The sequence below is a fragment of the Petromyzon marinus genome, chromosome 47 (assembly GCF_048934315.1).
Source record: "Petromyzon marinus isolate PM22_M1 ecotype Great Lakes invasive population chromosome 47, UKy_Petmar_22M1.pri1.0, whole genome shotgun sequence".
Classification (NCBI taxonomy): Eukaryota; Metazoa; Chordata; class Hyperoartia; order Petromyzontiformes; family Petromyzontidae; genus Petromyzon; species Petromyzon marinus.
Window position 1 is genome coordinate 10,411,811 of NC_133713.1, and position 25,068 is coordinate 10,436,878.

Below are 25,068 nucleotides of genomic sequence, written 5' to 3' on the forward strand. Positions count from 1 at the left end.
GAGAGAGAGGGCGGAGGAGGAGGAGGAGAGGAGGAGGATGCCCGCGTGCTGGTGGCGAGGCACGGCATGTCTGCTCAGTGCGCGGCGGTAGCGAGCGCCTCTGCGCTGCTGGTGGGTGCCGCGGCGCTGCTCGGGGTCACCGCGCTGGAGGGGTTCCCCTCCTCCTCGTGCGCCCTGCCCGGACTCACCTGCGGTTTGGTCTGCGGCCTCTCTGCAATCCTGCAAAGGTGGGGGGAGAGACGCGCCGGGGACGGGGAGAGAAAGAGAGAGACGGGGGGGGGGGAGAGACGCATTCAGGGAGAGACACTGGGAAACAGACGCTGGGAAACAGACGCTGGGAGAGAGACGCTGGGAGAGAGACCGGGAGAGATTTGGAGTGAGATGCATGCCGAGAGGCACGCACGGGGGAAAGACACGCAGGGACAGACTGGGGGAGACGTAGAGACAGTGAGAGACACACACAGGGAGAGACACACACAGACACAGGGAGAGACACACACAGGGATAGACACACACAGGGAGAGACACACACAGACACAGGGAGAGACACACACAGGGATAGACACACACAGGGAGAGACACACAGACACAGGGAGAGACACACACAGACACAGGGAGAGACACACACAGGGATAGACACACACAGGGAGAGACACACACAGGGTGAGACACACACAGGGAGAGACACACAGAGTGAAACACACACAGGGATAGACACACACAGGGAGAGACACACACAGAGAGAGACACAGACACAGGGAGAGACACACAGGGAGAGACACACACAGACACAGGGAGAGACACACAGACACAGGGAGAGACAGACACAGGGATAGACACATAGGGATAGACACACACAGGGAGAGACACACAGGGAGAGACACACACAGGGTGAGAGACACAGACACAGGGAGAGACACACACAGGGAGAGACAGACGCAAGGAGAGACACACACACATAGAGACAGGGGGAGGGAGAAACAGAGAAACAGACGTGCACAGACACGAGGAGAGCTAGAGACAAGGTGAGACACGAGGTGAGACACGAGGTGAGACAGGCCTTCGGACATAGACAGGGATAGGGAGGGAGCGTGAGGGTGGTGGATGGTAGAGGAGGTGCAGTGCGCATTTTGTAAGCGCTCGTCACTGACTGCAGAGCGGTGGTGCGCGACTAACATTGTGTGGTGTGGGGTGTGTGTGGTGTGGGGTGTGTGGTGTGTGTGTGTGTGTGGTATGTGTGTGGTGTGTGTGGTGTGGGATGTGTGTGTGTGGGGTGTGCGTGGTGTGTGGTGTGTGTGGTGTGTGTGTGGTGTGTGTGGTGTGTGTGTGGTGTATGTATGGTGCGTGTGTGTGGTGTGTGTGTGGGGGGGGGTGTATGGTGTGTGGTGTGTGTGTGTGGTGTGTGTGGTGTGTGTATGGTGTGTGTGGTGTGTATGGTGTGTGTGTGGTGTGTGTGGTGTGTGTGGTGTGTGTGTGTGTGTGTGGTGTGTGTATGGTGCGTGTGTGTGGTGTGTGTGTGGGGGTGTGTGTGTATGGTGTGTGATGTGTGTGTGTGGTGTGTGTGGTGTGTGTGTGTGTGGTGTGTGTATGGTGTGTGTGGTGTGTGTATGGTGTGTGTGTGGTGTGTGTGTGGTGTATGTGTGGTGTGTGTGTGGTGTGTGTGTGGTGTGTGTGGGGTTTGTGTGTGTGGTGTGTGTGCTGTGTGTGTAGGGTGTGTGTGGTGTGTGTGTGTAGGGTGTGTGTGGTGTGTGTGTGTGGTGTGTGTGTGCTGTGTGTAGGGGGTGTGTGTGTGGTGTGGGGTTTTTGTGGTGTGTGTGTGGGGTGTGATGTGGGGTGTGTGTGGTGTGTCTGTATGTGGTGTGTGTGTGGTGTGTGTGGTGTGTGTGTGTCGTGTGTGTGTGGTGTGGGGTGTGTGTGGTGTGTGTGTGGTGTGTGTGTGGTGTGTGTGGTGTGTGTAGTGTGTGGTGTGTGTGGTGTGTGTATGTAGTGTGTGTGTATGCTGTGTGGGGGTGTGTATGTAGTGTGTGTATGTAGTGTGTGTATGTATGTAGTGTGTGTGTATGCTGTGTGGGGGTGTGTATGTAGTGTGTGTATGTAGTGTGTGTGTGTATGCTGTGTGTGTATGCTGTGTGGGAGTGTGTATGTAATGTGTGTATGTAGTGTGTGTGTGTGTATGTAGTGTGTGTGTGTAGGTATTGTGTATGCTGTGTGGGGGTGTGTATGTAATGTGTGTATGTAGTGTGTGTGTATGTAGTGTGTGTGTATGCTGTGTGGGGGTGTGTATGTAGTGTATGTATGTAGTGTGTATGTAGTGTGTGTGTGTAGTGTGTGTGTGTGTACGTAGTGTGTGTGTGTAGTGTGTGTGTGTAGTGTGTGTATGTAGTGTATGTAGTGTGTGTGTGTATGTAGTGTGTATGTGTATGTAGTGTATGTAGTGTATGCTGTGTGGGGGGTGTATGTAGTGTGTGTATGCGTGTGGCGGTGTGTACATAGTGTGTGTGTGTATGTAGTGTGTGTATGTAGTGTGTGTATGTAGTGTGTGTGTGTATGTAGTGTATGCTGTGTGGGGAGGGGGGGTGTAGTGTGTGTATGTGTGGGGGTGTGTATGTAGTGTGTATGTAGTGTGTGTATGCTGTGTGGGGGTGTGTATGTAATGTGTGTGTATGTAGTGTGTGTATGTAATGTGTGTGTATGTAGTGTGTGTATGTAGTGTGTGTGTGGTTTTGTATGTAGTGTGTGTATGTATGTGGTGTGTATGTAGTTTGTGTATGCGTGTGGGGGTGTGTATGTAGTGTGTGTGTGTAGTGTGTGTGTATGTAGTGTGCATGTAGTTGCGTGTGATGGTGGTAGCAGCAGTGGTGGTGATGGTTATAAGGTGACGGTGTTAATGGTGATGCTGCTGGTGATGGTGGCAATGGTGATGTTACACTGTTCCCGTTGAAAGGAGCATTGGTGATGATGCTGGTGATATGGTAATGGTGATTGTGATGTTGCTGGTGATGGTCGCAGTGGTGGTCGCGATGATGATGCTGTCAAAATAGTAGCAGTGGTCATGGTGATTTTTGTGGGTATCGCGTGGTAGTACAATCCTCGGTACTGATGATGGCCGTTGTAGTTACGATGGTGATAGTGAAGTATTGATGCCAATAGTGAGTGTGGTTATAGTGGTGGTAGTTGCTATGGGACGGCAGTGATGGTGATAATGAAAGGGGTGGATGGTGCTCGCTTACAGCACTTGCCCCACAAGTCTGTTGAGGCTATCCGGGGGAACTTTGTCTTTGATGCTGGTAGTTGATGAAGGTGAGGATCGGTAGTGCAGCGGCTAGTGAGTTCGATTCTCGCTCTAGCCAACACAAGTGACGACTATCTGAATTAGCCCTGGGCCTCCCCTAGGTCGACTCAGCCTCAAATGAGTACCTGGTGCGGTGTGTAAACATCGCCACTGGGGAGACAAAGGCGGCCGAGCGTGGTGCTGGCCTCCCACCCCCTCGTGTGCCGTGCCGGCCTTCATAGGTGCTCGCTGAAAGCGCTTTCCCCAACAGTCTGTTCAGGCTCTAAGTGGGATATTTGCTGCTGCTGCTGCTATGACTATATTTTCCAGTGATATAATTATCAGTCTCTTAAAAACATACTTTGGCATAACTGCATAACGTGCTTAGACGGATTTAGCACACACACACGCGCCAAATCACACACACAAACACTGCACCAGTGCTTTGTCGATTCCCTCCAAAGCCAAGCCCCCTTGCCTGCCCCAATTCCGTTGACCTGCTACAGATGTCATCACAGCGCCGCTATGCACCGCGTATGCAGCAGGCATGCAAACCTCCCTACCTGCCTATCATGTTGGGTAGCGCAGGGGGCCTGCAACCTGCGGCTTCTGATCGGCATGCGGCAGGTCTCCATCACGTTGCATTGCGGCTCTGGGAATAGTGAGTCGGTTTTTTTTGTATTCTATACCGATTTCGAAAAAAACGTCTCTTTTTGTTATTTTGTTTGACGATCCCCCCCTCCTCCTGCTTAGACACACGTGGGTGGGAGCGTCTATCACGGGGGGGGGGGGGACATTTACCGAATGCGTCAGACAGGCCCAGATTTGCTATTAGTCACCGCTCGTTTACTCGGGAATAGCCTCGACGAGTCTCGTGACCTCCTTTCAGGAGGGTGCTGCCACGTTTATTAAAGCAGTCCGAGGGAGCGACGATTGATGACTGCAGTAGACGCGGGTCCCAATTGAGAAAGTTATCTTATCGTGCATTTATACAGCGCCTTAACCCTCAAGTGCCTCGACCAAGGCGCTGTAGAGTGAAGAACTAATTATGGTACAAGGATGGTTGGCGAGACGAGTGGGTGGGATTTGTGTAAAACGAGGTGGTGGTGGCGATACGTGGAGTAAACGAAGATGGAAATGAGGTGAGTGGATTGATGGTGGGTGGCCATGGGGAGTTGTGGACAGGGAAGGTGGTCGTGAGAGCGAGTGAGGAGGACAATGAGGAGAGAGAGAGAGTGAAGGGTGAGAGGCAAGAGAGCATGCAGTGGGTTGTAATGGAAGAGCGGAAGGCAATGAGAGAGGGTGATTGCAGTTGGAATTTTTAAAATTTTGCAAATTTATAAAATTATCCATAATAGAGGGGTTCTTTTTTTGTTAGATCGCGTAAATATATAAATGTGTCGTGAGACTCACCACCACCCGACACAGCCAATTAGTAAGGTTTGTCACGTAAACAAAACGTGCCAATTCGTTACTAGTTCAGCACACCGGTAGTGTGTTGGAGAGTAAACCCACAACATTTACAATCGGAGGATGACGTTTCGCCGGTAATGGCATCGAGCATCATTAGGCGACAGCCAAAGATAATTAGTTTATATATATACCTTCAAGAAATATGGGAGGCATAGCCATTAGGGGAATGTGTGCGAGGTGGCTCACAATGGCCATGTGAAAACGCATTTCTTGATAACTGTTTTTTTTTGTGTTGAGTTTGTTGTCACCTCCGATTGGCACGGTTGGCTACGTACGGTGCGAAAGAAGTGCAACACACACACACGTACAATACATGTCTGAGCGACTGAGCTGGCACCGCTGAGATTGCCTGCTTCGGGTTGGGTACGTTCAAGTCACTTCTCTTTCAGAAGGCATCTCGTCTTTAAACTCAGCCACTTCTCACCCACACCCCAAGCAGCCCATTGTCATTGATGTCGAGCGCTTTGGAATGTTAAAGGAAAGCCGCTACTAAAGGAGCTGTCACTATAATAATGATTCAGAGTCGGAATCAGAATGTTTATATATCCTGGAGGAACCCGATGAGCTACAAAGCTCTCTTTGACAGACGTCCAGAAGGGGCGGGTCAGAACGTCAGAAACAACAACAACGATACAAAAAACACGCCAGGAGTGCAGCGTATAGGGGACGCAAACAAATAATTTAAACAATATACAAGTACAATTAAACAATTTCGATTTAAAGCTTTCGTGACTGCAAGGATTCATCTTCTTTGGTTCTTTCCAAAGAAGATGAATCGCGCTGTCCTCCAGACAGTCTCGTCCCCTTCACCTGATGAAGGCCGCTTGTGTTGTGGCCGAAACGTCGTGAGAATATTATTGTGTTATTTTATTTTCTCAATTTATTATTTTATTCTCATTCTACGTGACTTTACCGAAAGAACCAAAGAAGAACAATTAAACAATGTTTTTTTTTATCTTACTCATTATTAGTAGTATTATTATTGGACTTCAATTACAGACAGCCACCGGCGGCGATGCCCAAATCTTCTCAAGCGGAGCGAGTCGATGTCACCCGAGCGGTCAGTAACGTCCGATAGAAACCACCGCGACGATCATCAATTAAGAAGATGTGCGACGATCATTAATTATCATTCATCGCGCGTGCCACGGACGAGGAAGCGGCGTGCCGTGAGACGCGGAGGAGCGGCCACCTGGCCACGGGCGAGGGAGGGCAGCGATTGCAGTGGCGTCAGAGAGTGCGGGGGGGGGGGGGCTGCTGCAGTGTCCAGGCTCACAGACGCAGGACTCGCCGGGAGGTCGGCAGACGCCGTTTCAAAGAAGGGGGTGAAGAAGAGCAACGCTTTTTTTTTCCCCGTCTTTGACCAAAATATTTCGAGAGACGCATCACACGCAGAGCTCCTTGTGCACAGACACGGCAGCAGGTACGAATTCGGACTTCAATAAACGAAATAGGTGATGGAATAAACTGCGTCTATTCAGTGTTTCCCCCACCTCCCCCCCTTAGTTATTCTTTTAACAACACAGTTTGACTGTACATATTGTCCTCACCAAGACCGTAACATTGCGTCTATGGGAAAATAAGAAAAGTGTGGACTAATATCATCTCTCTGTGTGGGATCGAGTGTTGCCCCCTCGCATTGCGTGGGCTTTCTCTGGTTGCTCCCTGTTTCCTCACACGTGTTTAAGCACTCATTTCGAGGATGAAAGCATCTTCATGAATAGAGGATTGCAGAGCTTGGGCAATTGTCGGCTCCGGTTCAGCGACTGGCTGGCTGGCTGGCTGCTGCGGCCTTCCCACCCGTCTGCAGTTTCTCCTCGCGCCTCAGAATCGGACTCTCCGTTCGAGAGCCCGTGAATACTTTGTAGCTGTGTGATATGAGTTGAAATCATTATTATATTTAATTATAATTAATGACGGTGGGGGCGGGGGGGGTCAATTCCTACTCAATTGAGCCATTGAGGCATTGGTGCTCATGTTTTGTTTACAGCCTTGAGATAATGGTGGAACAAATACCTTATCCAGATGGTGGGAGTGAGTGATTGTGATTCATAGGATACCTGACGCTGCAACCACCAAACTAAGCTTGCAAATGGAGTAAGCACGTGACATGTAGTATTATGCAAATTCGGAGATGTAAATTATCTTTTAACCCTTAGTCCGCCGAAAAATAATGTTGTTTCGGGGGGGGGCTCCTGAGAGGCCCCCTCTCAGTGGCCAAGTCGGTCCTGAGGCCTGGAGATCAACTGCACCCCCCCGCCCCATACCTCTCTCAACGGCCCCCATGCACCTGATCATTCATCCTATTCGACCTTTTCAAGCCTGCGATTGCTGCTTTTCAGAATCAGAATCAGAAAGGGTTTTATTCGCCATGTAAGTTCACACCGACACGGAATTTACTTTGGCAGGATGGTGCATACATTCAACATATAGGAATCTAAAATCTTAAATAAGTTTTAAACAAGTCTTACTATAATAAGGGTTAAAAGTCTAACACTAAGGGGCTGAAGTATATAAAATTAAATAAATATCGAATATAAAATAGCTTTAAGATATAATTTAAAAATACAAATAGGGAAACATAGTTAATATCAGCAACGTGTCGTTATGTAGATCAAATGTTAAAAACAGTGTTAGCCCTTGGCCTTGTTTAACAGGCCAGCAGCAGATGGGAAGAAACTGTTTTTATGGCGTGAGGTTTTGGTCCTGATGGACCGAAGCCTTCTGCCGGAGGGGAGTAGCTGAAACAGAGAGTGTCCAGGGTGGGAGAAATCGGCCATAATCTTCCTCGCTCGCCTCATAGACCTTGTCGTGTGCAGGTCCTCGAGGGTCGGTAGATTGCAGGCAATTACCTTCTCAGCAGTGTGGATGATACGCTGCAGTCTGCTCTTGTCCTTGGCAGTGGCAGCAGCGTACCAGACGGTTATGGAGGAGGTGAGGATGGATTCAATGATCGCTGTATAGAATTGCACCATCATTGTCTTTGGCAGGTTGAATTTCTTCAGCTGCCGTAGAAAGTACATCCTCTGTTGAGTTTTCTTGGTGAGGGAGCTGATGTTCAATTCCCACTTGAGGTCCCGGGAGAGAATAGTGCCCAGGAAGCGGAAGGACTCTACAATTTTTACTGGGGAGTCTAACAGGGTGATGGGGGTGAGTGGTGCTGTATTCTTCCTGAAGTCCACAACCATCTCAACTGTCTTTAGAGCATTTAGCTCTAAGTTGTTCTGGCTACACCAGGTCACCAGATTGTCAGCTTCCCACCTATAGTCAGACTCATCCCCACCAGAGATCAGCCCAATGAGGGTGGTGTCATCCGCAAACTTCAATAGTTTGACGGACAGATGATTGGAGGTGCAGCTGTTGGTATACAGGGAGAAGAGCAGAGGGGAAAGGACGCAGCCCTGAGGAGTTCCGGTGCTGATGGACCTGGAGCCAGAGACTTGTGTTCCCAGCTTAACGCACTGCTTCCTGTCAGACACTCTCTGTTTCAGCTACTCCCGTGTCACGGTGGCGAAATGTTAACTACCTCGCCTGGTATACAGGAGGTCGTGGGTTTCTGCCCGACCCTGACGCCTGCTGCTGTATATTTGGAGTTTGCTTGTCTGTCTCTCTCTCCCCGTGGTCGCGGGGATTTTTCTCCGGGTCCTCCGTTCTTTTTGTATTCTCTCTCCACATTTTGGATCAACGTCACGACTGTTATTGTATTTGGCTGATTTACATTTCTACGTGATGATAGGCCACTTCTCGCTGAGCTATCATTTGTGGCCAGGTCTCTTCTGAAAATGAGCTTTATATACTTCAGTTGGCCTTACCTGGTAAAATAAAATAAAAAGTTTTATGTAATGGTGGTGCTTTGGGTGGAAGAGCTGTGCTAGAGAGGTGCCACGTGTGTAAGCAAAAAAAAAACTTTGACTTGTTTATCTGCCTGCCTGTCCACAGCCGTGTATGTGCACGTGTAAAGCCTTGAGCGGGCAAGTGGGGAACGGTGGCACAGTGGTTACCGCACTGCATGACGCACAGCCCAGTGACCCACGTTCGATTCCCGATCACAGCCAACATCATTGACGATTATTTGAACCGGTCCTGAGCATCATTTGATGCTGAGTCGACCTAGGTGTGATCGTGAGCCCTCGTTCCCAACTCACACACCGGGAGGAGGGGGGGCCGATTTGAGTCCCGCTCGCTCACTACAAGGACCCCCTCGCTCCACCTGGATGACGAGCCATGCTCGTGAGCGCCGCGCGTTCAAGCGCACGACGCCCGGCTGTGGAATTCCAGCGCAGCTTCTTTCACGGAGACGTAACACGGCCCCATCCACGCAGCGTGCATTCCGTATTTGCATTGTAAATTCAGAGCGCGTGCTAATACGTGTTCGGACGCGCGCGCGCGTGCGGTGTTCGGTGATAATTATTTGAACCGGTACTGGGCACCCCCTAGGTCGACTCAGCCCTATACGAGCAGCTGGTGCGGTGTGTAAACATCGCCACTTTGGGAGACAAAGGCGGCCGTGCGTGGTTCTGGCCACATCGCCCCTTCGCGTGCCTTTTATGGCCTTCGTCGGTGTTCGTGAACAACACTTGCCCCGACATTCTGCTAAAGGCCAGACCGAGAGATCTTTGTCTTTTTGCGGTGTACTCTTAAGGTGATCTGAACATCGACTATAGCCCAGCCACCAAAGTTGGACTCCTGACCACGGTGTTGGTGCTGCTGACATATCTGTGTGGAGCACCTGGTACCTATCTCACCAAACCCAGTAATCCGCTTGGCAAAGCAATCTAATCTGACCTGTCGTGGAATGGCCATGTTACTAATCCGGCTGAGTAGACATTGGAGAAACCTGTTTTTAGTTTACGCGTCAAATTCTTTCGTCTTTAACCGTAAGCATCCATTACGTTCTGCTGCTATACAAAGAACGAATTCGGCCAAAGTTGGAACTCTGTTGCCCATAGCTGGCTGCGGTGAAGCCCTGCTCCTAACTCACTGCACCGAATATAAATCCGCGTAACGCAGGTTGGTTTATGATCCAGCACGCACTGCCTCACCCCAGTCACTCACCGACAGTCGCCTCCTCATCACTCTGCTATTGCTACTACCATGTGAGCTGTTCCCGTGAACTTCACTTGTTGGTTCATTCACCCCTGTCGAGGACTCGATGTGAGAGACACTGCCCGTGTTGTCTCATCCGCTGTGTTCAACCACCACCACCACCACTCAACCACACTTCAGGCAACAACAACACACTCACTCAACCACTCACTCACCCACTGACCCAACCACCACCAACCACACTTCAGGCCACAAGAATACACTCACTAAACCACTCACTCACCCACTGATCCAACCACCACCACCACCAACACTTCAGGCCACAAGAACACACTCACTCAACCACCACCACCACCACCAACCACACTTCAGACCACAACAACACACTCACTCAACCACTCACCCACTGATCCAACCACCACCATCACCAACCACACTTCAGACCACAACAACACACTCACTAAACCACTCACTCGCCCACTGACCCAACCACCACCAACCACACTTCAGGCCACAAGAATACACTCACTAAACCACTCACTCACCCACTGACCCAACCACCACCAACCACACTTCAGGCCACAAGAATACACTCACTAAACCACTCACTCACCCACTGATCCAACCACCACCACCACCACCAACACTTCAGGCCACAAGAACACACTCACTCAACCACCACCACCACCACCAACCACACTTCAGACCACAACAACACACTCACTCAACCACTCACCCACTGATCCAACCACCACCATCACCAACCACACTTCAGACCACAACAACACACTCACTAAACCACTCACTCGCCCACTGACCCAACCACCACCAACCACACTTCAGGCCACAAGAATACACTCACTAAACCACTCACTCACCCACTGATCCAACCACCACCACCAACACTTCAGGCCACAAGAACACACTCACTCAACCACCACCACCAACCACACTTCAGACCACAACAACACACTCACTCAACCACTCACCCACTGATCCAACCACCACCACCAACCACACTTCAGACCACAACAACACACTCACTCATCCACTCACCCACTGATCCAACCACCACCATCACCAACCACACTTCAAACCACAACAACACACTCACTAAACCACTCACTCACCCACTGACCCAACCACCGCGCTGCAGGTCACACCACTTCTATTTCTGCTTCGTCCCTCGCACTGCCCCAATTTGGAATTCCCTCTCCCGCCATCACTTAACCCATGCTCTAAAATAATAATCTTGCGCTATTCAAGAAACGTATTAGTGCGGTTTGTTGCTGGCCGCTTGGAATTATGTTTCTGTTGGGCACTGGGGCTCAGCAGTCGTGATTTTTTTCTTTTAATCAATTTGAATATTTTGTGATGATGCCCACCACGCGTCTGTACGCATCATGGCCATGTTATCCCGACACGCAAAGCGTGCTGCTGTGACGTTTATGGACTGTATTGTGCACGCGTGCAGTACTTTTTTGCCTATCCACTGCTGGATGAGGGCTTCCCGACGCGGTGTGGCTTTTGTGGAATTCTCTGATATACCTCACCACGCTGATCAGTGTGGGCGCGAGAAGTCGCAGAGCATAGACGTGGGAGCATAGTACAGTACAACAATGACATTGTGCTGCACTGCCCACTACTGCCCACAAAGTAGCCCCCGAAGCAGCCTAGAGCACCTGTCATGCATGGTGTTTTCACATTTAAACAACAGCCAGGCTCAATACTGCTTAGCTTTCGATATCTGCGTGAATATTCTGATCATTATCATCATCATCACCACCACCGCCACAAGTTGTAATGGGTGTCCGAACCTGGTCTGGGCCTCTGCTAGGTCGACTTAGCCTTTTAAACGGGTACCGAGTGCGGTTGTGGTTACTCCCGTTACCCGCTGGGGAGACAAAGGCGGCCGGGTGTGCTGCCCGCTTGGTGTGTGAAAGTAACCGGAAAACCATCTGCGCTTTTATTTTTCGATTTAAAGCTTTCGTGACTGCAAGGATTCATCTTCTTTGGTTCTTTCGGTAATGTCACGTAGAATGAGAATAACATAATAAAATAAAACAATAAAATTCTCACGACGTTTCGGCCACAACACAAGTAGCCTTCTTCAGGTGAAGGAACAAAGCTGTCGGGACGACATTAAAGCTCTGTCGTCCCGACATTAAAGCTCTGTCGTCCCGACAGTTTTGTTCCTTCACCTGAAGAAGGCTACTTGTGTTGTGGCCGAAACGTCGTGAGAATTTTATTGTTTTATTTTATTATTCTCATTCTACGTGACATTACCGAAAGAACCAAAGAAGAAGAACATCTGTGCTTTCTTGGGAGTCGCTTGAATTCCACGTTATGGGCGTTATCACCGTCAATCACGATAATCATCGCCATCGTTATCATCATCAATGCGCTCATTGTTTCAGATGATGCCCCACCACCACGCACATTTCTCACGGTGGCGACTGCGCGGTCAAAGTCGACTGCCTGACTGCTTCACTCACGGTGAGAAAGCGATGTCGAGATGAATGCAATCAATGGGCGCACTCAGCCACTCGATCAATGCCCTTTATTTAACTGGGTCACGGTCCCACTGTTATTACGATTCGTCATCACCTTTTGGCGGGGCTTCCAGCCAAGAGGCTTGTTGCTTCACTGACGACGTTCGCCGTGAATTATTTACAATGGAATTTACAAACCAGTCTCGCGTTCGCCATCTTTCTGTACTCCGCGTGTCCGCGCGCGTCCGTCGAAATCGCCACGGGGAACGCGCCCGGTCTTGGCCGACGTCGGAAAGCGGAGCAGAGATTGAGCCTGGACGATGCTTGGATGGGCGACCACTGCTCACGTAAAAAAGTTCCCCATCATTTGTTGCCGTGCGCCAGTAGGGCCAGATAAATATGGGCACCGCGGTGGCTTGGAGATGTTAACTACCTCGTCTAGTATACAGGAGGCCGTGGGTTCGATTCTGTCCCTGACGCCTGCTGCTATTTGGATTTTTCGGTGTCTCTATCCCAGTGGCTGCGTGGGTCTTTCTCTGGGTCCTCCGGTTTTCCCCTCCGCCTTTAGAATCAACACGCGTTTAGAGTATTTGGCTGCAATACATTTCCACAAGATAATAAGCCACTTCGTTGAGCTATCATTTGTGACAGCCAGGTAGCTTCTGAAAGAGAGCTTTAAAGCTCCGCGGGCCTTAACTAATAAAATAAAAAATACTAATTAATATATTAGTTTTGAAACAATCGTGGATCCTACATTTCCCGTGGACAATAGGAGTCGCGGGTAATAAGGCCGTGAATAAGAGCATGGCTCACGATGATTTTGGCTGTATTTGTGCAGAGTGCGAGGTGCTCAGTGTTGTCGCGGCCAATATATATTGAGATGGAATGAGATGCAGTTCTTAGAAGGGGTTTGCCAAGATGGCACCCCCGTGTCTAACGAGTGAGGCCACTTACCCTCAGCTCGAGATGTCTGTAATGTTACACCAAAGTGCGACATTGCGGTTTCACTTGGACGGGCCTCATGGCAGTGCTTACAGAGTAACGGTACACAAGGCAAGACACATACTCAGACAAACGCTCACAACGCATGCACAATTGCTATATTCTCCAGATTATAAGATGCACTTTTTTCACCTGTCTTTGAAACAGAAGCTGCTTGGGCAAGCGGTGGCTGGGGATGTGGGTTACATGGCCCAGCCAACGCAGCCCTTGGCTGTTGGAGGCCCTCACTGATGGCGCTGTGTCCATATCTTTCAAGGATCTGTGAGCTCCTCACACAATCCAGCCTGGATATATTCAGGATTGATCAGAGGCAGGCAGACTAGCCTGTATATTTCAAGCCAGCTGAGATGACCATTTAAATGAGCACCACAAAGAATGGGGATCCTGGCCTCTGGATGGTATCATAGGCCTTGGCCTGGTCGATGGAGCAGAGATGTAGGTCGTGTTCACATTCCCCACATCTCCACTGTAGCAGATTGACAGATAATATGGCATCTGTGCAGATCTGCATCTGCCAGAGACGACTGAAATATGATTGCCAGCGTGCCTGGCCAAGTCTTGCTGAATAGTCTTTGCCAGGCCCTTTCCTGGCACTGAGGAGGGAGATGTCCTTTATAGTTGCTACAATCAGTTGTTGCCATCAGTGTGGTCCCCTCTTTTTAAAAACGTGGACCACCAAGGCTTCCAATCCTACAGAACATGTACGGCGGGCCAAGAACACAACACAATTCACACGACGGACACAACACATAATACACACGACACACACAAAATCACGACACACAAATAGCACACACACACAACCTATACACACAGATAACACAAACGATTGTCGGATCATCACGGTAAGCAATTGAACTCGGGTCGCTGTATTCACCAATCCTTGCACCACTGTGCCCAACACAAACACGCATGCATCATGAAGATCCCACATTTAGCCGAATTGTAGAATGAACGGGGGGGGGGAAGTGTTGTTAGCGAGCACCTATCAAGGCCACTATGGGATCTGAAGAGGTGATGTGGCCAGCGCCATGCCCCACAGCTGATGGTTACAAACCACACCGTTACCTTGTACGCGTTTCGGGCAGAGTCGACCAAAGGGAGGCCAAGGACAGATTCATACAAAGATCAAAGATGTCCTCTATAGACTTAGCAGACTGTTGGGCCATGTGCTATTAGCGAGCACCTTTGAAGACCGACCAGCACACGAGGGGGTGTGTGGCCAACACCACACCTGGCCGCCTTTGTCTCCCTAGTGGCAATGTTTAGCCATCACAGTAGGTACTCATTTGAGGTTGAGTCGACCTAGGAGAGGCCCAGGACCAGTTCAGGTAATCGTCACAGGTGTTAACCATGAGAGGGAATCGAACTCGGGTCACTGGACTGGTAGTGCAGGGCGTTAACCGCAACACCACGTGCCACACACACACACTTCAAACACGCATGTAAACAATTATGAACATGATGTGAATGTCTCTTAGCCATATCTAAAACAGGTATTCCTTTAGCAATACCCATTTGCGGTGCTGGCGAGGTCCGGCTGCGCTCCTGGTCACTGCCCATTCCCATGCAACACGACACATCGGCTGCTATTTTGCAGCGAGAGCGGATTGTCATCTCACCCGCTCACTCTGTGGTGCAACGTTGTTAATCTTTTTGCTGCGGCGGTTTCCAGATAACGTGGGGGAAATGCCGATGCAGCTTGCACAAGCGGGGCGGGTGGGCAGTGCCCGGAGCGGCGATGGTTATGGCGATGATCGTGGTGATGGTACTGCTGCTGTTGCTGATAACGATGGGCATGCCAATACTGCTGCTTATGATGATGATAGTGATGTGCGAATGGTTATTGCTATCGTACAGGTGGTGGTGAAATCAAGCGGTATTATAAATATTGGGTTTATGAAAGCCATGATGATGATGGTGGTGATGCTGCTGATAATGTTGTGGGATTGCTGTTGCAAAGGTTGTAATGACGGTAGCACAGATTGTGGTAGTGCTACGGTGCTGATGATGCTGATGATGGTGGTAATGGTAAATATTAGTAATGATCAGGTGTGGGTGATGTAGAAATTTTGAGGCAAGGGTTGATGGATCAGACAGAGATTCGTGAATTTCCCGATACCCCCTGGAACTCGAGGAGGCCTTGAGATGGCAGCAAAACAAATGGGTTCATGATCCCATTGGCGTGGACCTCAAGCGGTTTTTTCCCCTCGTATGCGAGATAGGCTTTCTTGGGGGCACTCTGATTTCCTCCCAAACAGAAGCGGCCAAAACATCAAGATCATCACGTGACCTGACCCAAAAATCTAATTGCGAATCATGCTTATCATTGTATTTACGCTCAGACCAAAGTCTGACAAAGGGAATTCTGGGCGACCCATGAAGCGAAATTGGGCCCGGAGAATTCAGTCTCCAAAGCAAAACGGCCGGCAACTCGAGTTGACTGCCAACACGGAAACACAGTTCCAGCATCGGGGTGGGATAGCCACTTTAGTTCAGACTCGAGATCAGAAACTTAAGGTAACGCCGGACAAGACACCGGCAATCATCTTTCAGGACTGCCAGGCGACCACAGCTGTCCGTCTATAAATTAAGCAGGAATTCATGGTTAGGTCCTGTTACTAAACCCAAAGCTATTTTAGACCTGGCACTCATGCACTGTGTTGGTGTTTTTGTGTATATATAAATATGCGCATGCGGATTTGGCATGCACAATTCGTGGCCATTGATGCACAACTTTGACGGTTGCATGCTGCGAATGAAACCTAAAACAGTCATCCACTCGGCCAAGTCTGCAATAACACGAGCAGCAGCCACCCGCAGTGGTGCCGTTCTGCGGCATATGGTGTGCGGTGTTCGACATGAAGACATCAGCAATTGGATTGAGATGAAGGCGGTTAGGCCGGTGGGGTGATAGCCATTGTAGACCTCGTGTTGTTGGCTAGAAGGTGTGAGGTGGCCAGAGGATGGCAGTACAGTAACTGATTCTTGATTCTTACTGTGTGGAGCCGTTTGAGTGCCATTGCTTTGTATGCGTGGGTTGTCTTGAGTGATCGCGTGAGTTTGGCAGGTCTCTCCCAGAAATGCTTCCCAAAATTACGTTCTCGGAAATTACACCCGAATAAAAGGTCAGGACTGCAATTGCTTTACAAGTACATTTTTAATCAAATGCAAAACTCGACGTTCCTGCCGCCAACGACATTTTTGATTGCAATGTGTTTTGGCGAAGTATGTTGCTCAGCCTGAATGTTGACGCAGGGAATTCAAGACAGCCCTTGAAGCGACATTGGCCTCGAGATTTTGGGTTCCAGTCCAAAGTGGCGGATAGCTTGAATTGAGAAAAAAAAACCACGTAGTCTCGGAGTTTGAGTAACGGTTGTCGAATGTTTCTTTGGGGTTTCACTTTTAAAACTTGTTAATGCCTCCTTATTGCCATGCACATGATTGTTTAATACAAATAAATTGCACGGGAGATAATTTCTTAAATTCATGTTTACATGTGGTTTAAATTGTCTCGCATCTATCGGTCGAATATGTTTGAAGTTGTTCATGTTTTTGATTGTGATGGAGCCATGCTGTGAATCTGTGCACTTGTGTAGTTTATTGGTTTTGCTTGTGACACAATCACCGTGACAGAGACCATTGGAAGCTAAGGAGGGTTGAGCATGGTCCGTGCTTGGTTGTGTGGCTGCCTGAGAATCATCATCTTTATTTATCCTGAAATAATCCAATGACCTATGAAGCTCTTTTTCACGGATATCCAGTAGGGGCGGGTTAGAGAAGAGAGTAATACCAGCTGTTGTTGACTTGGGCCGTGAGGTGGCCAGGAGATGGCAGTACCGCAATAGATCATTGAATCTATCTGTGTGGAGCTTTTTAATATTATCCCCTTGTATGTTTTTTTTCCCCTGGGTTCTCTGGTTTACTTCCACATGAAACTAAACACTCGTGAATGGAATTGGCCAAACATCCCAATATAGCAACACCCTCCTAAAAAAGTATTGAGGCTTTCCTGGGTAAACGCGCATAAGTAAAATAATATCAGATTTTACTTGCAGTGATTTACATTTGCTTTGATTTGCATTGGTTCAGGTTGTTGGAAAAATAGCTTTAGTCTGTATAACCTTCACTTAATTATAGATAACCGGAATGTACGTACACTACCAACGTGGAGTCAGCGGTCTCACAAATCGGAAGGTGACGAAGTCAAATCTTGGTTTGGGGTTGACTCGGCCCCATCATCCGTTTGGGGGTCAAACAAATGAACACCACTTCACGGGGACGTCAACGTTGGTTGTCCCATCAAGTCAGTCGACGCTGCCATCGGAATGTGGAATTTCCACCACTGGCTCAGGGCTGGAAACAGGAGATGTGCACCAGTGTAGCAAAGCTCACTTTAGCATTTCACTCTCAGTCGGCTTATTCTATATAAGACCAAATACACAGGTGTGGATAAAAAAACATCATTATTTTGTGGATTCATTGAGGAAATTTAATCAACGAGTCGTTCTCCATTGCTGTGTAATCAATGTAGTGTTAATAGTTATTGCATGAGAGGATCTCAATTGGAGAGGCCTTCATCCGGAAGTGGATTGCTCATGATTGTTTACACGGCAGTAACAAACATAAGCAGACAATACATCTCATTCACAAACATGTCCCGCCACTTGCACGATAAAAAAATATGTTTTTACACATAACATCAGCCGCACGGCATTCCCGGAGTGAATAATGTCAGCAAGTTTGATTGGTTCAACACAGGCAAAACTCTGCACCGGTTTCGACATTAAGTGTCTCAACAGCAGTCGTGCTGAAGACAGACGTTATAGGCAAGGACCCTCTCCGTAGGATATGGGTTCTAGTTGAACTCAAAACTATATCACACTATGGATTTATTCATTGTTGCGTTGCTTCGATTGCCCCCATGTAGCTTAATCGACCAACATTTGTTCAGAAAATCAGCTTCCTTTGGTGATTACAACGACCTCTAGTGGCTGCAAGGGGGTCACGCCGTCACGTTACATTGAGGTGATCGATTACTCTGCCATCGACGTGACTGTAACGAAAGACTATGAATTCCTGCAGTCACGAAACCTTTAAATCAAGATCGAGCTTCAGCATCGCTTCAATATCGATTCGAATTTGTATCGCCCGTTCGTAAAGCGACCGGGCAGATACAATCGCGAGATCGATAGAGATCGATAACGACCCTCGAATCGCCACAGGAGTTCACCCGAGGTGAGACACCGCGGCCACGGCTCACATCAGTGGCGGGTGCAATGCCTGACCGCCTTGGTCGGTCTCAGTGCGGCACAGCACCGACAACACCGTGCGGGGATGTGGAGAGTATTTTGGCTTCTTTTCTAGATTTGAAGCTTTCGTGACCGCTAGGATCCATACTCTTTGGTTCTATTGGGTAAAGTCACGTAGGTAAAACAAATAAAATAACAAAAAGTCACGACGTTTCGGCCACAACACAAGCGGCCTTCATCAGGTGAAGGGGACGAGACTGTCTGGAGGACAGCGCTGGAGTGAAAAAAAATCCACGCTCAGATCGCGACCTTTAAGCTGTGTGAGAAGAAAACAAAGCGCCTTGACAAAGGAATTAGCATAGAATTTATTTTGGCTTTTGATTTAAAGCTTTCGTGACTGCAGTAATTCATATTCTTAGCTCTTTCGGTAAAGTCACGTTGAAGGGAAAAAATAAAATGATAAAATATATATAAAACAATAAAAACAATTCTCACGTTTCGACCATAACACAAACGTTCGTCATCAGGTGTGTCGGTGTGCCAATGATGACGACCGTTTGTGTTATGGTCGAAACGTCGTGAGAATGTTTTTATTGTTTTATATATATTTTATTATTTTATTGTTTCCCTTCAACGTGACTTTACCGAAAGAGCTAAGAATAATTATTTTGGCTGCTACTCGACATTACCACGCGATGAGACCCCACTTGGTTAAGCCTTCATTTGTGACTGCCAGGTCGCTTCTGGGAAACAGAGAACTCCCTAGCCCTCACGTGGGTCACGATACAATTAGTAAAACATTATAGCAGTGGAGTGACCTATGGCTGATGATGATTCTTATTCATTTGGCCCTGTCCGTCCTTACAGCCAGCAAGTTTGTTTTATTACAGTGCAGTACAATACTTGCACTACAGTATACCACTGTACCACGATATAATACTGTCCTACAGTATGCTACTGTACAACACTGTACCACAGTATACTGTACAAGTGTTATACTGTACTACAGTATAGTACGGTCGGCGTTTGTGCCGGCGTGACGTCATCACGCACGAGCCCAGCGGTGACGGCGGTGACGTCATCGCGCAAGCCGTGCGCGGTGACGTCACAACCACGCACGCGCACTTTTGGCCGCGCGCCAGGCAGGAATCCAGCCAGGAAACATTTTTGGTTTTTCTTCCGATATGCTATTAAGTACGACGGACTGTAACGCCTTGGTCAATCCACCGCTGGACGAAGGCCACAAAAGGCTAATTCACTGCAAACCATCAGACTAAAGGACTCTATACAGCGGTGGATTGACCACGGCTGATGATTGTTACACAATCTACCTCCCCCCTCACCCCTTTGTCAGCCCACTGCTGAAGGCCTCAAAAGACATTCACGAAAACCTGAGGCCTCCCATCCAGCAGTGGATTGACCACGGCTGATGTTGAGTGTCGTGAAGGGGGTCGGCGTGGCTCGTCAGCTGTTCTCGTCCGGGGCCCCCTCCCCTCCTCCATTAACGATTTACGAAGACCAATCGCCCTCGGGGCACTTTTAACGCGGCGCGTTGTTCTCGTGTCCCGTCGCGAGTGTGCCCCCAGGGCGTTTGTGAACCCCACCTCGTGTCAGGTGTTTACAACGCAGCGAGCGGGCAAGCCGAGACGTTGGCCAATCACGTGGCAGCATTATAATAAAAATACGATAAAATTACGTTCTTTACTTAAATCATCTATTATTTGTTTCACATTGATATACATTTCATTACAGACGCAGTGCTGTTGGTGAACGCCGGCGTGAGATTGGTTTTCGCTGAATAATTTGAGTCAATTCTTCACATTGTTAGTATCAATTCCTCGGTTTCCACAACGCTTTTATTCACGTTAAGATCATTATAAGTGCTTGTACCGTGGCAATCGAACTGTGAAGTATAATATAGTAATATACGTACACATTTTCTTGTTGTGGTTTTCACACCTGATGATGATTGCTTGTGTTGCAGTCGAAACGTCGTGAGAATTTTAATGTTTTATATTTTTATTGTTTCCCTTCTACGTGACTTTACCGAAAGAACCAAGAATATAATATACGTACTGTTTAAATTACTGTAATGTTGGCAGTGGTTTTACTTTAAATATTATTTTATGACGTTCGTGCAATTTATTTGTTTTTAGCGGTACGCGATTTAATTTCGCTCATCAAACTACACGTCGCAAAACACGTCAGATTTGTTTTGTACCGTTTTATAAATCAACATTTAATTTGTTATCTAAAGAGTGAAGTGGTACTCGTTATGTAACGTCAAGCAAAGTAAAGTGTACCGTTTCCGTGCAAGAATGACAATGTAGAAGGCTGCAACAAGAGTCCACTTAGACGCATTACAGTACACGCACTGTACCGTTAAACTATTTAACAATTGTGTGTATCATACCAAAAACCACCACTTTTTGTCACATCGCAAAAACTAACGTGTAATAACGTTTCCCCGATTAATTTGATTTAGTTACGCCGTAAACAGTTTCTTACTCTTAAAACACGCGGCTTCGATAATTATTCAATGTTCCACAACCCCACCACACGTGTGTGGTGTTGTGTGTTAAACACTTTAAACAGCACTTGAACGTAGTCTATAACACGTAGTTGTTACGTTGTTAGCAAAAAATACGCTAAGCTAAAATTAATCCCGCAACACTGCACTAAATTAAACACTCGTATCAATTATCCACTTGTATAAAGAGCAGCACATTTTTTTTCGATGTACGAGGTGCCTCTGTGGATGTAGGCTTTGACTTTAACACAGCCATTTCTGTGACCAGTCACAAGCGAATCACTCAACTTTTTCAATGCTAAATTATTGTTTAATACGTAAACCCCCTTTGTCAAGGTGCCTCACTTCTCTCAACCAGCTTAAAGACGCTGCGAATCTTAGCAGCGTTCATTGTAGCTATTGTCGTCCCGACAGGTTTGTTCCTTTCATCTGAAGAAGGCCACTTGTGTTGTGGCCGAAACGTCGTGAGAATTTTAATGTTTTATTATTTTATTCTCATTCTACGTGACTTTACCGAGAGAACCAAAGAAGATAGCAGCACATGTTTAACTCTTCCACACTTTCATCCGCCCCCCCCGCCACCTTTTCCAACCTTTATTTTAATCACGCGGTCTTAATATCGATCGACCACTACACATTTTATTTAGTCAAATAACTTTACGCACGATGCACTTGGCCACACAACCCGGCGCAGCTTGTAACACGTTAAGCAAAAATAAACACACGTAACAACACAACCTCCAGGTTACATAAAAACAACAATGCCGGATTTACATTTTAAACAATGCGACGTGTTAAACCACAGCTGCAAACTACAAATTAAATATTGACTTAAAGCCTTTGTGACTGCAGGAATTCATATTCTTGTGGCTCTTTTTTGGTAAAGTCACGTAAATAGGTTCTAAAACAACAAAAACTACGACGTTTCGATCGTAACATCAAGCGCTCGTCATCAGGAGAAAGTTTTTTACGTGACTTTACCTAAAAACCCAAGTAATATAAACTACAAATTCTTCTGTGCACCACGACATCATCCATCACCACCACCCCGCCGCCGCCACCACCACCACTCAAAACCGCCAACTAACAACAGCGAAGAGCGCGCTATTTTACAATTAATAAATCGTCCAAACCTCTTGCTTCACGCCGAAACGACACGAACCCACAGACTCCTCGGCTTTAGTTATTGCGCCGCGTATTTTTACCTCGCCGTTAAAAGTTCTATCCGTTCGGGAAACAGAGAGGAGGAGGAGGCCGCGGCGGTGGCGGCGGAGGCGATGGGGGGGGAAGATCAACTTTTAAAAGCCCGCCCCATGCGCTCCCTCCACACGTGGCCGTGTGTGTGTGGCGCTGTGTGTGTGTGTCTGTGTGTGTGTGGCGCTGTGTGTGTGTGTGCACAGGACCTGGAGAACCATGGGCAAGAGACGCTGCCTTGCAGAACCAGACGCTAACATGGCGGCGGGTTGCTGCGGGGTCAAAAAGCAGCGCTTGGCCGCCGCGGCCGCCGCCGCCACCTCCTCCTCCACCACCACCTCCTCCTCGTCCACCTCGTCCACATCCGCTACCGCCTCCTCTACCACATCATCATCATCGACCTCGTCATCCTCGGCGGCGGCTGCTGCAGCGGCGGCGGCGGCGGCGGCAGCGTCGTCAGGCGGAGCCGGCTCACACAATGGCCACGTGGACGGGCTAGACAGAGGAGGTGGAAGTGGAGGAGGAGGCGGCTTAAGTGTTGGTTTGGGGGGAGGAGGAGGTGGTGGTGGTGGACGAGGAGGCCGGGAGGCGATGGCTGGGACCGGCTCGAGAACGATGATGGTGAACGGAGCGGCGGGTGGGCAACGCGGAGCGGCGGCGGTGGCGTCTCCTGAGATGTGCTGCTTCTGTTTCGACGTTTTGAGCGCGCACCTCCACGGATTCCAGCCGCCCAGGAACCCGCGGTTCACCAACGACCCCTAGTACGTCAACTCACACACACGGCTCGCTTACACCACCACCACCACCCCCCACGATCGCTCAGCCTCGCTTCATCCACCACTGAAACCACTCGCTTCGTAGACTCAACTCGTTTAGCTACTAATCGCACTCAAACGATCGATAATAAAGCAACTCGCTTCACTTAACCACCGATTCGCTCGCTCGATCAACGAAACCGCTCGCACTATGACCTCTCGATCACTTGAGCCACCGACACGGTATATGTTGTGTACTTAGATATGTGTACTTGGATATATGTGTGCTTTGTGCGAGCGGGTGCGGTGGACTCGACTCGATACAGTCCCATCACATCGCCTACTCAACCATTCACTACTCGCAATTGATCAGCCCACTCGCCCAGTGTTCTGTACTTTGTGGTTGTGCTTTGTGCCTGTGTGTGTACCGTGTGGCTGTGTATACTCTTTGCCTTTCGTGTGACCCTCCCGAGTACGTGAACTCGGCTCGCTCATTGATCATCGACCCACGAAATAACCGCTCGGTGATATGCTCACTCGCTTTGTTGTTGTAGTTTTGTGTGGCTTTAGACTTGGGCGGACTTAAATCATTATTGATAAAGTCACGAACTCACTCGATCACTCCCTTGCCAAGTCACTGAGTCTGTGTGATGTGTGTACGTTTTGTTGTGTGTGTGTCAATCCCCCACAAGTACTTTACGATGACTTAGTCACTCACTGTGTGTGGTTCCTAGTGCTTTCCCCGGTGTGTGTTACAGTACTATGCGTACTCTCACATTCCAGTGTGTGTGTGTACCTGTGTGTTTAACGCGAGTAACTGTGGCGTGTACTTACATCCATGCCCTTGTGTGTATACGTGTGTCGTCTGTGTACCGTGTTAGGACGATAATCTTGCGCCACTCTGTGTACTGCTACTTGTGTTGTGTGTAATGCCGCTGGTGTTGTGTGTACTGCTACTTGTGTTGTGTGTACTGCTACTTGTGTTGTGTGTACTGCCACTGGTGTTGTGTGTACTGCCGCTTGTGTTGTGTGTACTGCCGCTGGTGTTGTGTGTACTGGTGTTGTGTGTACTGCCACTGGTATTGTGTGTACTGCCGCTGGTGTTGTGTGTACTGGTGTTGTGTGTACTGCCACTGGTGTTGTGTGTACTGCCACTGGTGTTGTGTGTACTGCCACTGGTGTTGTGTGTACTGCTACTTGTGTTATGTGTACTGCCGCTTGTGTTGTGTGTACTGCCGCTGGTGTTGTGTGTACTGCTACTTGTGTTGTGTGTACTGCTACTTGTGTTGTGTATACTGCTACTGGTGTTGTGTGTACTGCTACTGGTGTTGTGTGTACTGCCGCTTGTGTTGTGTGTACTGCCGCTTGTGTTGTGTGTACTGCTACTGGTGTTGTGTGTACTGCTACTGGTGTTGTGTGTACTGCTACTGGTGTTGTGTACTGCCGCTGGTGTTGTGTGTACTGGTGTTGTGTGTACTGCCGCTGGTGTTGTGTGTACTGGTGTTGTGTGTACTGCCACTGGTGTTGTGTGTACTGCCGCTGGTGTTGTGTGTACTGCCGCTTGTGTTGCGTGTACTGGTGTTGTGTGTACTGCCGCTTGTGTTGTGTGTACTGCTGCTTGTGTTGTGTGTACTGCCACTGGTGTTGTGTGTACTGCTACTGGTGTTGTGTGTACTGCCGCTGGTGTTGTGTGTACTGCCGCTGGTGTTGTGTGTACTGCCGCTTGTGTTGTGTGTACTGCTACTTGTGTTGTGTGTACTGCTACTGGTGTTGTGTGTACTGCCGCTGGTGTTGTGTGTACTGCCGCTGGTGTTGTGTGTACTGCTACTTGTGTTGTGTGTACTGCCACTGGTGTTGTGTGTACTGCCGCTGGTGTTGTGTGTACTGCCACTGGTATTGTGTGTGCTGCTACTTGTGTTGTGTGTACTGCCACTGGTGTTGTGTGTACTGCCGCTGGTGTTGTGTGTACTGCCGCTGGTGTTGTGTGTACTGCCGCTGGTGTTGTGTGTACTGCCGCTTTGTGTTGTGTGTACTGCCGCTGGTGTTGTGTGTA

General features: G+C 48.7%; 1 protein-coding gene across 2 annotated transcripts in view; it reads left to right on the forward strand.

Annotated features, from left to right (window-relative positions):
• Positions 1–25,068, forward strand: part of LOC116952549 (AMMECR1-like protein) — a 61,692-nt gene continuing 36,624 nt past the window's right edge. Inside the window, exons 1-2 of one of the 2 annotated variants that reach the window (XM_032971993.2) lie at positions 1–227; positions 22,467–23,021. In XM_032971993.2, coding sequence (XP_032827884.2) covers positions 67–227; positions 22,467–23,021 — 716 coding nt within the window. In that variant the 5' untranslated portion in view covers positions 1–66. Of the gene's footprint in view, positions 228–20,143; positions 20,360–22,466; positions 23,022–25,068 lie in introns of those variants that run through there. The other variant, XM_032971995.2, reaches the window with a different exon arrangement.